Source organism: Pistacia vera, unplaced genomic scaffold (assembly GCF_008641045.1).
Source record: "Pistacia vera cultivar Batoury unplaced genomic scaffold, PisVer_v2 Contig188, whole genome shotgun sequence".
Classification (NCBI taxonomy): Eukaryota; Viridiplantae; Streptophyta; class Magnoliopsida; order Sapindales; family Anacardiaceae; genus Pistacia; species Pistacia vera.
This window is the reverse complement of record NW_022195981.1, coordinates 1,470,870-1,486,989: the sequence shown is the minus strand read 5'-3', so window position 1 is coordinate 1,486,989 and position 16,120 is coordinate 1,470,870. Positions and strand designations below refer to the sequence as shown.

At 36.0% G+C, this 16,120-nt stretch overlaps 1 protein-coding gene across 1 annotated transcript; it reads right to left on the bottom strand.

The window, feature by feature from the left end:
- Positions 1–5,686: 5,686 nt before the first annotated feature.
- LOC116127007 lies at positions 5,687–6,957 on the bottom strand. The gene is made up of 2 exons (XM_031412671.1): positions 6,658–6,957; positions 5,687–6,376 (listed from the first exon to the last, which is right to left on the bottom strand). Exons 1-2 carry the CDS (start codon positions 6,955–6,957, stop codon positions 5,687–5,689), a joined length of 990 nt encoding a protein of 329 aa, XP_031268531.1.
- Positions 6,958–16,120: the final 9,163 nt, after the last annotated feature.

Genomic DNA, 16,120 nt, shown 5'->3' with positions numbered 1-16,120 from the left:
ATTTTTTCAACCAATTAAACTCGGGCCGAAAACCCGGGTAGAAGTGGTCTGGGTATTTAAAACTAGAACTTTTCCTCAAGTCCGGGCTCAAGATTTTTAAGAATTCGATTTTGACTTGAAATGTCTAGTTCAGAAAACAAGCATGCCAATATCCAACCATTTTACTACAGTAGTTGACTAGGCTCAACCCACTTCAAATAGCCACCCAACATTACCAAAAGACAACATTGAGAGCAATTTGGATTATTAAACAATATCTTGAAAAGTAACAGAAAATATTATATATATCATAAAGATTAGTAATCTTTTCACAATTTTTAAATATATATACCTGAAAGTATGAGAGCTTTTTGAAATCACTTGAGTCTAGCTATAACTGAAGTTCTCCATGCATTAGAGAGTGAGGAGAGAGGAGATCAAGAGGCACATCACAAATAGCCTGCTGGGAGATATATGTTTGAGGAGAAAAAACTTTAACTGCACAATGGAAATTATCTTCGGTTGGTTTTGGAGATATTTTTGGCAGTTTGAGAATATTTATAATCAAACCGTGGGTGGGAAATTGTCATTCACTCTACTATTTCTTTATCAATGAATCAAGTAAAGAACATAAACCACTTTAACTTTATGTACTTCCTCTTTACTTCTTATAAATTTTATAGCACTCTACGTAACCTGCCAGAAATAATTTATGTTACTTACGCATTATTATCAAATTAACCAATAATCCACTCAATTTAAATCTCCAATCTTTGATTAGTTATATTGTATAAATTGTATGATAAATCATAAATAAATTTATATGAATTATCACGATATGTAATTTTCACTTAACTCGGAAAACCTTTATGTGATTCCAATTACTATCTCAATGTACTATGTTAATTAATTAAGCAAAGAACATTTACTATTTGGTTTTTCTGTGCAATATATATGCAATTTTCACTTAAATAGGAGAACCTTTATGTGATTGCAAATATTATCTCAACCTACTATATGTTAACTAATTAAGCAAAAAACATTTACTGTTTGGCATATCGGACTGCCCAACTCAAGAACCGGTGCTTGACCGGATCAAAGCCCAGGTTGGGTTTAAAAACATTGGCTATAACCAATTCATTTTTTGTTTGTTGGTTTTCTTTATTTATTTTTTCCTATGTTTGTTTTTTAAGATGAATTCAAGAGGGAATCAGCTTAATATAGTAGACAAGAGACAAAAAAAAAAAAAAAAAAAACCCGTTCCTCTTGAATTCACCCTAGAAAACAACTGGGAAGGCCTGAAAAGAATTAATTAAGCAAGATATACACAATTCTAGTTCTTCTAAATAGATCTTAAGAGTCCAAAAGAGAAGCTTGATCACCACCTTTGCTTTACTTGTGGGTTTGTGTTCACTATTTATTTTTTCCTATGTTTGTTTTTTAAGATGAATTCAAGAGGGAATCAGCTTAATATAGTAGACACAAAAAAAAAAAAAAAAAAAAAAAAACCCGTTCCTCTTGAATTCACCCTAGAAAACAACTGGGAAGGCCTGAAAAGAATTAATTAAGCAAGATATACACAATTCTAGTTCTTCTAAATAGATCTTAAGAGTCCAAAAGAGAAGCTTGATCACCACCTTTGCTTTACTTGTGGGTTTGTGTTCACTGTCCCACAGACATGGAGAACAAATTATAATGCTTTTTCCGCAGAAAATGTGACAGTTAGCTTTATTTTTTTAATGTATTCTTGTTACTGTAAATTAATTACTAATGATCTTTTTACCATAATGTGCTTTATTTTTATTATATTCTTATTAGCAATGAGCTTTATCATTTATTCAAGTAAAGTAACGACACTTCTTCATTTACAAGGATTAAACTTCTTCATAAAAGCTTATGGAATATCAGAGAACACAACAGTTGTTATCTTCCTAAACCCGTGGTGTTAAAACAAGCGAGATAAAGAGAGAAGAGAAAAGATTTAGAGATCAAGGGCGACGAAGGATGAAGTAGTTCCAGCTCGAAAATCCATCAAGAATGAAACAGCCTTATCAAACAGCCTCACCGAAGGACTGTCAAGGCTTCAAGGAATTCTACGAAACCAATCTTGAAAGCTTGTGTTAGAACTCAAGCCCAAGAGAGAGCCCAACCCGAAAGATAGGTCTGATAGGTGAAAGAGCCCTTAAGATTAAGTACCACATTTGGTGAGTGTGAGATCCCGATATGAGATCCTAACATTGCACCCCCCTTCAAGAGCCGACGTCCACGGTGACTTTCACTTTATCGACACTGACCCAACGCTAGCCCTTTCCGCTTTGTGCGGCTTCACTCACCTATCAGTTATTCGATGTAGCACCCCCTCCCAAGGAGAGCACACTAGACTTTAATCTAGCCTGTAGGTAACCTTTTTCGCAGCCCAACTCTGAACGAAAGCACCAATGTTAGAACTCATGCACAGTATGGGCAGCCATCGATGCAATCCGGAAGGAAAAGAATAAGCATGAATCGGCTCTCAAGCTAGCTAAGTTTCTAGGTATTATGCAGGACTTTTTCAAGGACTTTCAGAAGGTTCTTACTGTGAAGAAGAAGAAGAAATATTGATATTCTATTCTGTAGCTTTATGTATCTGAATTTCCTTTTTATATTAATGGTGTGTGTAATCTAAAAGTATGCTATCGCCACACTGATTCATGTGTTGGGTTATTTTGCGAGAGAAATAAGGTATTTTTTTTAACAAATATGAGTTGAGACTAAGACCCAATGTGCCTAATGATAAAATTTGTTTTCAAGAATAAGACATTTTTTCTTCTATATACGTAGTAGATGCAATATGCACTTTTATGCATAGAGTTGATGGCGTACTTTACTAGTTTTAGTATTAATTTATAGACTCTGGTAATGGATATTCCTTACTATAGTAAGAACTGAAAAAGGATATTAACCAATTAATAGAGGTTAATTTGTAATCATATGTCCACTTATAGGAACTTAGTGTAATACAATTGCTTGTTAACTGTCTAATTTTCTCACAGGAACAACTCTAGAGTTACTTACTCTAGATGAATCATTAGCAGAATTGAGGACAGAGGCATTACAAGTCTTCAGCTACTACCTCATATGTCATCTGCTTTTAGAAGTGGATACTGCGCGACCTCATGGGAGAAAATTCTCTGTCCATACCCCCCACCATATTTCTAGCTCTCATAACAATATACTGTCACAATTGATTTATTCTATTTCCTAAACTAACAGGTCTTCCAGTTGTTTTTGATCATAATGATATCGTTGATGGCATTGATGATCATGGTAATTATGATGTTCATTCAGAGCGATCCAGAGAGCGGTCAGAGCAAGAACAAATACCGACGGTTCAGTTATTTAAATGTGTTAAATGTGAAACCTTAAAATGACACCATTTAACTTAAGCCAAGAAAGTCCAAAACGACACCATTGTGACTTAAACCGTCGCTCAATCCTGATCGTTGGTTTGAGAACAGATCTGACGACTGAAGACTTAAGTTGAGTCAAACCTATAAAAGCTGATGACTCTTCAGTTTTGAACTAACGTGTTTTTTCCTCTCTGTTTTGATATCTCTCTGAGTTACAAATTAGGGTTCAAGATTAGGGTTTGCAGTGTGGGTGTAAATCTATGGGAAATCTATCCATTAAGTTGTGTTTCTTAGTGGGGTGGGAACCTGGTGTAGTGTTCTTATCTCAGATTGTAGGTTTACTGTTGTTGTTCCAAATCCTGGTTGATCTTGGTTGAAATCTTGTAAGAGAGAGAGGTTGAGGGTTGTAACCGTTCTTGATTGAAATAGAAAGTGCAGCGAGCATCCATATTCTGGAGCTCAACATGGACGTAGCTTGTTCAATATTGAACAAGTGAACCACGGTAAATACTGTGTGTTGAATCTGTTTGGTTTGCATTGATTGTGTGTTTGTTGGTTGATGTTTGCTTGATTTGTTTAAGAGAATTTACAACAAAATGTCTCGAGAGGAATAAAAATTTCTCAAAACATTAAAAAACAGTGAGAGAAGATGATGTAATTTATCCTTTTGGTGCCAGATGTTTAGCTTCTAAACCCAATTTATCTTACACTTGATCATATAATATTTTTTTGGCGCTTTTAAAATCGACCGAAAATGAGTCTCCCTTAGCCTAATCAAGATCCAACACAAACAACACAGATCAAAGAACAGAAACAAAACAACACACAATCTTTTTACCGTGGTTCACTTTTTCAAGATTGAACAAGCTACGTCCACGTTGAGCTCCAGAATATGGAGGCTCACTGCACTATTATTATTGTCACCAAAGATTACAACACACCACTCAATCTTTCCTTCGAACCCTTTGTTACAAGAATCACACAGACTTCACTTCTATACCCGTAAATCTATAACCCAAATGAGAACTCTAAGCCTGATTCTCTACACTACAAAGAAACACAACTTTGATGGGTGGATTAACCACTGATTTACACAAAAGCAAAAGCCCTATACATGAACCCTAGCAGAGCAGTTTTAAGGGAGTAATTTGATCGAAAGAGACTGTCGCAAATGAGAGAGAAGTTCAGTTTTATATGGTTGACTAGCAGTAAGTCTTCAACCATTAGATTCCTTGGAGATCAATGGCCAAAAATGCAGGATGAGTTTAAGCTAAAATGATAGCGTATAAGGCTTCACTTATTAACATCTTTAATTCTTGAAATTGTTATGTTATACAACTGTTGAATTGAAGGTAAAGCTTTTATGTCATACTTCAGTTTTTAGATATAAGGTTTTGAATTTTACTATAGGGAAGTGATTTTTAGACCCAACTATTTTTGTCTTTAGCCCCTATCTTCAAGTTTAGTGGGGATAATCGTAATAAAAAAAATGTATTCATCTTCTTCTATATTTTTACTTTGACATTTTTTCTTCTATATTTTTACTTTAAAGTTTAAAAGAATTAAAAATAAATTTAAATGAATCAGAATTAACAATAAAATATGAGATCAGATCAATTAGAATTTACAATTATATCCTCACTTAAACTTGAAGACAGGGCTAAGACAAAAATAATGGGAGCTAAAAATCACTTCCCTCTACTATAACCTCCAGAAAATAGATTTAACACCTTAAATATTTTTAAGAAACACGTTATAATAATCTATTTTATGAAAAAAATTATAAAAATAGGATTTTGCAGCTTTTAGGATTTAAAACGCCTTTGGAAAGTCAATTACAAAAAATACCCTTCACATATACAATATAAATTTAAATAAAAACTTAATTCATTAAATAAATAATTAATAGTTTATTTAAACATTTAAAAATATTAAAATGGTAGGAAATTGTCAATCAAATGAGATCAACAAATATCAAAGTCTACAAAAACCTATTTTAATAATATAATTTGACAAATCACTCCCAATTAAACTAGCCCTAGAAGCTTCGGTTGAATTTGATATTTCAACAATCACTTAATAGCTTGCTGACCTGTCAAATGCTAACTTAATTAACAATAGACTAAAAAGTAAAAAGTAAGTTGACTTGGCAAACTACCTTGAAAACACAATTTGGCAACAACACTTTAGAATCAACAAGACACACAATTAATGAATTTTCAGTCGGAAATTAATAAATATACAACCCTTTTATTAAATCTCTTGCATTGGTGACACATCAACCTCCTTTACCATTTCGAGCAACTTATATAAATCCCTCATACTGGAAGTCTACGCCTATCATCATCATTCTTCTTATGACATTGAAATTTGGTCGCCAGCGGCTTCTTAAACCATTTACTACGATGAACCTTCTTAATCCACTTGCAAAACTTGAGCACAGTTGCCTTAAATGTAAAATACATAGGGACTTGCGGGAGTGCATATATGCTTAACGAAATAAATGCAGCAGTGTACATGAAAATGTAGGTCCAATGTGGCTTTTGGAAACGTAAGGTGAGTAAGAATGCTGCCGCGAATGCAATCGTTGTAGTACAAAATGAAATGAAGAGTAAGGAGAAACCTATTGTCAGTTTTCCAGGGAGCATGTGAAGGAATTCTTCATAACCAATAGGTGAAGTGAAGACTGATAAGAACATTACCACCGAGGCCAAGGAGCAGAGAAAAGCAACAATGACCATCAATTCGAATAACTGGAATAAATTGTCGCTGAGGAGAACTGGATAATCATTATCATTGGAACCTCTAGGTACATTATAGACAACTGTGAACACCACGGTGGCGGCGAGAACAGCCACTGCAAAGCAAGACTGAGAAGTCTCCTTTACCTTTCTCTGTGCTTCATTGAGTAGTTTATTGTGCTTCATATTGAAGAGTTCATCGCAAGTCTTGTTATCCTTAGAATCAGGCAACATGAGGTAGTGGGGCCGCGTCACCTTCTCTACACACTGCATATATAAACATATAGCAACACTTATTGGTTCTTAAATATGCCATTGCCACCGTAATTAACGCATAAACTAGAGTACATACAATGGGGGTTTTCAATTATATTCTCTAAAATTTTATTTTTTTGCTGTTTTAAAATTTCATTGTTAGTTATCGGATTCGAATAATGAATAAAATTTTAAAAAAGAAAAGATATTTACTTATGTATACCTGAGGACACGGGTCATTTTTTAATCCATACATGATTAAAATTTTTGAAGTAGGAAAAAGATGGGCTTACTTTGTACCACTTCAACTCTTCTTGCAGTTGGTATACAGGTCCTGCAGGGTGAGTTTTTGTAGTGTCATCCCTAATGTTTGCAGCATGGTGTAAAATGGTGTAGCCATTTTTGTCAATCCCTTGGACTAACCTTGTCATTTGTATCTTCATCCTTTTGACATGATCAAATATCTTCTTTTGACGGTGCTTAATGGCCACGTGCAATATGTTTTGCTTTAGATCATTCTCAGACTCAACTAATTGGGGATAACATTTAAGTATCTCTTTGACAATCTTTATTATTCCTCTTTCAGTTGCCATAAATAAAGGGCTTGGCTTAGAATCTTCTTCAATCGGTGCTTTTTAGGTGATGAAATTGTTGGGAAGAGTTCAAGTCTTAAAGCAAAGTAAATTGACATAACTTTTGCTATTAGGCTCTTGGCAAGTCTTAAAGCAAGTTTATGCTTTCTCTTTGCTTCGCAGATTTTTCTTGTTGGTGAACAGATTTTTCCTAATATCCACCATCCTATTCATGTTTATGGCATTTACATGATTCATACAATGTAGCAAAGTAAATAAAAAGGGAACAGAAGTCAAATTCTTATTTAAAAATAAATAAGGTAAATTCTTAACTGTTACCTTTAAAGAGATTAAAACAACAATGTTCTTTGTCATCTACATCATCACCAAAATGAAAGCCTGTAGGGTTTGTGTATTAATAAAAAGTACATTTCATTAACAAAGGTTTCTTTTTACATATATGTTTGAAGGCACATATACTAAGAAATTAAATCATAAAAGTAAAGTTTCATTTATTACCTTTGAAGGGATTAAAACAACTCCTCTTTTCATCATCATCAGCTATACGGTCATTGACCGGAAGGCTTATAAATTTAGAAATTAATAAGAAATATATAATTATCATTAACAAAATGTTCTTTTATATTGCATGTATTAAGGGCACACATCGGAAGAAATTAAAACATATAAATATAGTGTTAAGTTAATAAAATAGTTTCAGTTTAAAATTATATGGACCAATTGGTCACCAAATTAAAGTTTTAATGATATATCAAATCATTCATACCCTTTTTTTTCATCATTTATTTATTTTTAAATAATTTCATATTAGCAAAAAAGTTGTTAATAGAAAAATATAAAAATAGAGTTGTCGCACGCTTAACTGCATACATACAGTTATTTGTTTTGGATGAATTTAAGTAGTTTTAGATTTTTTTTATTGTTTGCTTTTCATATTATATCTTGTTTTAAGATAAATACACTGAATAGAATAAGTTAAATTTCATAACTTATTTACAAAATTGAAAATTATTAACTTATATTCAAATTTTGAAAATTATTAACAAACACATTGATTAAATAATTTAAATGCCTTTATTCATTAATATATATAAACTTATATGAGAATGTTAAATGTGACCTAGAATTTATTTATCTGAAAAACTTGTTAATCTAGTTGAGCAATACATAGTTGTCGGATATTGAATTTTGGCAGTTGAAAATTGTTTTTAGTGAGTTTCAATAATCAAATTCGAAAAACAATTTTAGTGAGTTTCAATAATAATAATAATAATATTGGTGTTAAAATGATCTTCTTAGTCGGGACCTGACTTACAATGAAAGTTTCAATACCAAATGTTCCAATCAAATCCTCAATAAACACCACTTTTATTACTATTTTTAATTACATGGACCAATAAATCATATAGAGATAATCATTTCAATATAAATTTGTGACACAAATTCTTAACTATTGAATCAATTTGATCCAATGACTTGATGAGATGTTAAGTTAACTATTTTTAAGTTACTAGATTAATATAAATTAACGATCATGAATTTGTTTCACAAATTTATAAATATGTTAAAAAAAATAAAAAACGAACAAAGAAATAAACACCGTTCAGTCTAATTGATATTAGAAAAGAATAATACTACACCAACAATCCTCTCTTACAAACTTTCTCTCACAATCCTGACGTGACAGTTCGTAATTGGTCAGTTTACAACGGGTCTTACATGGGTCATTGTGAACTGATCAATTATGAGCTATCACATTAGAGTTGTAAGAGATAGTTTGTGAAAAAGGGTTCTTGATGTAGTATTACTTATAAGAGAAATGCTACCCATACCGTTATAGCGGGTTAAACCCATGTAAAGTGATTGGCATGTGATGTAGCAACTTATCACTTGGCACATCATCATTTAATAATTAATTAATTATATTAATTACAATAATTTATTTAACCCAAATTCAAAAAAAAAAAAAAAAAAAAATAGTTAAGTGTCATAAAACGCCGATAAACCCAAATCTTCAAAGGGCTGCTCACCGGACAAAATCTGATCGGCCTACAAGAAGCTAGCCCTCTAACGCCACCCTGACAAGCTACTGCTTAGTTCCAAGAACTTGGTCATGCTTATGAGGTCCTCTCCGACCAGAGAATTCTCACCGCTCTTAGATTCTTTCTCCCGACCTCAGTTCGTCGTCGAACTCCGGATCCAACTTCGTCATCCCCAATCTCTTCTCTTATTTCCCAAACACCGCCTTTTACGGGTATTTAGATTCGGGGAAAGGTTTTTATAAGGTTTATTCGGATTTTTTTGATAAGATTTATAGGAATGAGATCAATTTTGTTAAAAAATTAGGTTTGGGATTAGATACGTTGCGGGAGGCATCAATAATGAGGAGTTTGGAGAGTCAGTACAGTCAGGTGACGGTATTTCATAATTATTGGTTAGGGTTTAGTACAGTGATGGATTTTTGTTGGGTGGACCAATATGATGTTATGGCAGGGCTGAATAGAAAATCTAGGAGGGTGCTGATGCTTGATTTTGACACCAACGACTCAAACGTGCAAAGTGCTAAGCGAGCTTAGAAATTACATGTGATATGAAAATATGCAGTGAGAAAATAAATAAGAAGTAGTTTTTGAAGTGGTTCAGATGCTCAAAAGCGAATCCGACGTCTACTGTAGTCATATTAATGGATGATTATAGTCAGGTCGTGTACAACAAGCTGAATTATAACCTAGAGAGAATGTAGAGAGACAAAGAGAGAATGTATGTTGTTTAAGACTAAAGATAAGCCAATCCCGTAGATAAGAGATGAGCCCTTTATTTATAGTTGGAGGATTCAAGGTAATAATCATAAGCCTACAGTCTGGCAGGTGTGGTACAATTCCTAACCCGCTTCCCATTGGTTGTCTACATGAGAGACATCCATAAATTACGTAAGGCTTGGGCAGGTGGACAATTCCTAGCCATTCACAAGCCTATCATTCACCTGTCGCACTAACAATAACCATACCTCTTTCGTCCTTAAGCGATGTGGTAGTGTCTAGACGGCACAAAGCCTCCTTGAACTCTGATTGGCCCTTGCTGACGAGAGTCCACGTCAGCCCTAACTTTTTAGGCATAACAAAAGCTCCCCGGTTTTTAAGGTTTAAGGATTGACCCTTGAGAACTTCATGATTATGCCACGACTTGACTTATCCCGAATGACGCTTGATCGAGCTGTAAGGAGTTTGCAGCATAGGTCTCTAAGACTAGCACAAGCGACCTGAGGCGACCTTCTCCCACAGGTTCAGCGACCTGGGTCAGACCCTACTCAGTGTCATACCGACATGCTTTGAATCTTATCCGTAGCTCGCGACTTGAGAATACTTAGCATATTTTTACCAAAAGCAAGGAATCACATCGTCTTGAAACCGATACAAGACGAAGAGTGTTTTACTCGAACAACTCTTCAAATGTTATCTGTTGCGTTTGACAGCTAGTGTAGTCAATAAAATAATTTTTATTCTGACAGACGTGTCTATTACGCAAGAAGTGGCAGCCATGCGCATTAAAAGCAAGCCATGCTGAAATGAAATTCCCTTTCAGAGCATTAAATGCAGATGATGGTGCATTTAATGTGGAGGAGGTAACCGCACCGATGCTTGATTGCTCCAATGGAGGGAAGCGTTGATTGGCATTCACGAAGCGTGAAGGTTACTTTTTCTTGCAGATTAACAACACGTGGTTGCAATCAATAAAGAGAAACGTATCTCGCCCAAGCATCGCTTGCTTAGGGAAACCAATCATCTCTTTTTCTCCCTATACAACCCCAAGTTCGCCTCAAGTTTTATCACAGAACTCACATTTTTAGAGAAAAAATAAAACTCTTGCAAAATCAATCCGCCCTTCTTCCAGTTTATGCACCCTCTCTGTTATGATAGGAAGTTCGTTCCCAGTAGTCAAGAGGTAAGGAGGACTTCTCCTTCGTTTTCTTCTATTATTTTGTTACTAGCTTGACTTTGTGGTAATGGTGGGTATGAACTGCCTAATAAGCTTTTATGGTGCGTATTTCTAAACAGTGGTGAGAGGAGAGCTTTTTTCTTTATAAAAAGTGAAAACTTAGGGCATGAATCCCCATTCCTCAAGGTTTTTTAGGGTTTTTCTAGGGATTAAGGAAGATACATTAGGGTTTCTTTTGCTCTTCCACTTTATCGTATGGAATACTATACAAAGACTGAGTTATCTCTGCTTGTCGCCCCTTTTTTAGACTTTAGGAGCAATGGATACTTCAGCGACTAGAGTAGGTGAGGGGACGAGCTCACAGGTGTCGAGCGCCCCAGTAGGTCCCATGCAAGAGACCTTATCAGTGGCCACCCGGGACGAGACACAGAAAGCAATGGATGTTATGACTCTCTCTCTAGCTAGTATACTCTTAAAATAAACAGTAAAACTCACTAAATATATATATTACGAAAATATACATGTAGATGAGTATAAAATAATGGGCCCAATTTTTCTTTATATATACAAAACTATACATAGTGTAAATAAATTTCTCAAGAAGCTCGACAGTATTGCCCGACCCTTTCGTATCTTGACATTCCAAGCGATCGTATCTCATTTACTACCTGCAAAAACATTGAAAACAACAGGGTGAGCGCTAATTGCTCAGTAAGTAAACCCGCTATGCTACCCTTCTATCTTCGTTGCTCATATTCTGAATTCTTTCCTCACATCACACTTCTCTTTTCTTCTCTGTTCTTTTCTATTCTTTCTCTCTGTTCTTTCTCTATTCTTTTTCTGTTCTTTCTCTCTGTTCTTTGTCTATTCTTGTTTCTCACTTACTAACATGTAAGCACAATTGGAGAAACTAATTTTGAATAATATGAATGCTATGATGCATGTGTATAAATGCATAAAGAAAGCAATTTCTTTTCTGTTTTCTATTTCTCTTCTTTCTTTCTATTATGTTCTTTCTTTCTGTGTTCTATTCTTTCTATTATGTTCTTTCTTTCTATGTTCTATTCTTTCTTTCTTTCTGTTTTGTTCTATTCTTTCTTTTGTTCTGTTCTATTCTTTCCTTCTTTCTATTCTTTCTTTCTTTTCTATTCTTTCTTTCTTTCTTTCTATTCTTTCTTTTTATGCTGATTGGACTCGGTTGAGGCATGGATTTGGAACCCTAGCCATGTGAGTGGGTACATGTGGCCACTCACTAAAGGCGGTGTGCATGTAGGTAAATTCTATTGTTACAGTTCTCATCCACATACACTTCTAACGAACTGTACACTTACTTCTTTCTGATTCTAAGGCCGCTCACTGAAGGCGGCGTGTATGTGGGACTATTCTTCTCTGTCACTCATGGGTTCCCCATCGCAACAACCTTCACTTCTCTTTTCTTTTTACATTTCTTTAAGTAAAATTTCAGATTTGAATTCTTCTTTAAGTATATTTCTTTAGATAATACTTCTACCTTTAATTCTTTTCTTTCTTTTTCTTTATTCTTTACTATTCTCATCCATGTGTATGTGCATGGAACTATGCTCATTCTTTACTATTCTTTCTACACGCAAATGTGAGAATGTGAGATTGTATTATGGCATATAAAAATATCATTAGAGAACTAGTATTTTTTAACCAACAACATTCCCATACTTGAAATCAATCATAGATTATTAGAAAATATTTTGAGGTAGTCATTCTGCATAGGTCATATTTAAGAAGGCATATCTCGAGTTATACACATCAGATTTCTATGATCTTGGTCTTGTTTTAAAGCTTAGAGACAGGGCTACAACTTTTATGTTTAGGTCTCAACCCAGTTCAATCGTTAAGATGCCCAAAAATTACTCAGAAAGGCACGGCTGTGACAGGGCAACCATGGTAACATGTTTTCTCTTAGGATTTTCATCAAACAAATTGCATGCATACTCAAACTCTACTTTGGCTACACTTCTACTTATTTCTCAAGCCACCAATATTTGGAGCAAAACTGCCTTAAATCAACACTAGACCTGGCCAGGAAAATTCACTCCATAAAGTCTATTCAAACTCTTTCTAAATTCAACCAAACTTCCATCAATCACCATATAGGCAAAGTCTACATTCTCATGGCTGAATTTTAATTATCATCAAGTATCAATCTCATCAAAACTTCTCAAAAACATAAGCACATACATACATGTACAAATCTCTACAAACTTACTCAAATCAAACTTAGGGTTGGATTTACTTTCCTTGATCTTGGGTAGTTCCACACTAGAAACTCTCTCTTTGGGTAGATCTTCTCTCCTTCTTAGACCCTAAGCATATAACTATAAGAATTCAACACTTTAAAAATTAATCTCATATCATATTGCAAGAACTCTTACCTTTGGATGCTTAGGATTGAATATCTACCAAAATCTAACCAAAAATCCTCTAAATTGCCTTGGAAATTTGATGAAGAAAATGAGAGAATTTGGAGATGAAAGTGGCGTGTGAGGGAGTAGAGAATGATAGAGTTTTCAAGAATGAACTCCAAATATCTCATTTATTACTTCTACTTTCCCATTTTGCCCTTGCATTTTCTATGAAATTTCATCTATGTCCCTTAGTCAATTACAATAATGTCCTCTTTTTAATGACTTTTCCATGAAATTCTATCTCTTTTCACTCCCCACTTTTTAAACTAATTATAAGTGAAAAGACCATTTTACCCCTAATGAAAATTTAAGGCATTTTCTTCACACTTATTCAAGATAACTTTAAAAAAATTCAACTAAGGGTATTAGGGAATTCATAAAGCTACGTACCTCGATGTGGGCGTTACAGTGAACTAGTATGTGCTTAGCGTGGACGTCTACCAGCATAGGACATACATAGCTCGAAATCCCCCAGAGGGAATGGTCGTGATCTCTGAGGAGATCTTTAAATGTAGGGCGTTGATACCTTTTCACCCTTTCATTAGATTGATCCTCAACCACTTCGAGGTCGCGCCATTACAATTGACGCCTAATGCGTATATGATAGTTGTTGCTATGTATATCGCATGTGGCGAAAATGGTCTTGGTGAGCTGACAGCGCTGGAGCTTGCATGCGCTTACTATCTGAAGAAGAGCAAAGATAAGGACTCTTTTTACCTCTCGAAGTGATCTAACATCGAGGGGGGAATATTTGGTTACCCCAGTAACATCGGGGCCTATGAGACCAAATTTTTCTTTTTTGAGTATGATAACATTTGCCAATTTAGGGAGCCGAGTATGTTTTCATTTCCTTTAATTTGTGAACTGTTCCTTTTTCTTCAGCACTTGTATTTAACGAACTTATTGTCTGTTTGCAGGAAATAAGACGATCAGATTGACAGCTTTGACAGATTTTAACCGAATTGTGACATTCGGTCGCCTACCCAAGTAGAATCGTTATGCGAGACTGCTCATGACTACTGCCAACCTAAAGTACAATTTTTTTAATCTGGAAGCATCTTTAGAACCCTTAGTCCGTAAGTATCTTCACACTTAGAACCCCTTTCTTTTGCCTGACATGACCTTTTCGCTAACATGCTTTCATGGCGCGCAGCGACTATGCCACCTAGGGCCACACCACCTAGGGTTCCAAGGTTGACGACGAGGACTAGGGGGTTCATATTTCCTCGGGTCGCCTCGACTGAGCCAGCTGAGGCGATCCCTAGCGATATCTCTACAGGAGGGATACAGATTGGCGCTAAAAGGCGAACACCCACAGAGCGACATGGGGAAGCTTCTTAGCCCACGGTTACTCGCGCCGCTAAGTAGAAAACCATGGGCCAGAAAACCAAGAAGAGGAAGTAGCTACTAGCCGAGGAGAAATCAGAGTCCGAGCCGAAGGACTTAAGGGTGTCGTCAAGGGGATCGCAGCCTGACCTGGCTTTTCGCTCAAGGGTGCCCCCGAGGAGCGCACAAGGCACTTTTGAGGCCCTCGAGAGCTCGCGTAGAGGAGAGGGGGAGGTCGTGGTTTCCCAAAGGAGAGCAGACCAACAACAGGTTGATGAGATGCCAGTTCCTCTAAGGTTAGACATGTTTGTGCTGGATTCCATGGGGTAACTTCCAGAGCATCTGCAACCGATGGTGTATACCTTGTTGGAGTGCCAACTGGCTATAGCCTTTGAGGAGTTCATGGCTTCCTGACCCGTGGACTTGGTGGCCACTATGCTTCAGCTGCAAAGCCGGGTAAAACTGCTTGTTCTTGCCGAGGCTTTTCTAACTTTTATGATTCTCAAGAAAATGGAAGTTAACTCTTGTTTCTTTTCTTATGCAGTCCCTTATTGCCTTGCATATGGCCCAATAGAAGATTGATCTAGACTCTGCTGGAGGATTCCATGAGTTGAAGGAAGAGAATACCAAGCTAAAACAGGACTTCGTGGCTCTGGACGTAGAGGCGAAGGTGATTCGTATTCAAGCGAATCAGTACTTGGTAGAGAGAAATTCTGCCCTTCACACAGTGGACTTCCAGAAGGCTGAGCTTGAGAAGAGAGGCAAGGAGAACAAAGAGCTCCAAAGAACAATGGCTAGACTCACCAAAGAGTGTGGCGAGAAAAAGAAGGAGCTGACGGTAGACTCTGAGCGTGCCATAAAGACGGAAGAAGACAGAGCTCGACTGTGGGAAAACTCTAAGAAGTAGAAGAGAGTTTTGGAGATGGACCTCGAGTTGTCCTATGGGTGAGTCGCTTCATTAACTGATCAGATGAAGCGGCAAAATCTTGAACTCGAGAAGAAGGCCACTGACTGGGCATTATAGGCCATCTATAGCTTGCGACCAAGGAATCCAGGGATGTACCTCTCCAACCTCTCGAATGAATTTTAGGACATCCTTGCTTCCATGACCTAGGTTGAAGATGCCGAGGAGGAAGAGGGACAGGGGCCTCCTCCGACAGATGACCAGCCGGAGGCATACGTCCTTAACGACCCAACAGCTGATTAGGTGGGGACCAATGATCGCTTCTTCTGCTTTCACACAACTTTTTCTTTTTATATTTTCTGTTGCGCACTGTACTTATTTGAATCATATATAAAAGGAGTATTTTCGGCCATTTGTGATAGCACTTCTATAATTCTAGCACTTCATGAGACTAATGTTATACATCTGATCAAGAAACTTGTAAAAATATCGTAATGCACAAGATCATTCAAAAGAACATGACACAAATATTTGTTCAAGATAGAGCAGAACGATC

What these genes read in the sequence shown, in the direction of transcription:
- LOC116127007 (XM_031412671.1), bottom strand. Translation starts at nt 6,957, where the DNA reads ATGGCAACTGAAAGAGGAATAATAAAGATTGTCAAAGAGATACTTAAA. An exon ending in AAGAGTTGAAGTGGTACAAA is followed by an intron (nt 6,377 to 6,657) that starts GTAAGCCCATCT and finishes TTATATATGCAG; the next exon opens with TGTGTAGAGAAGGTGACGCG.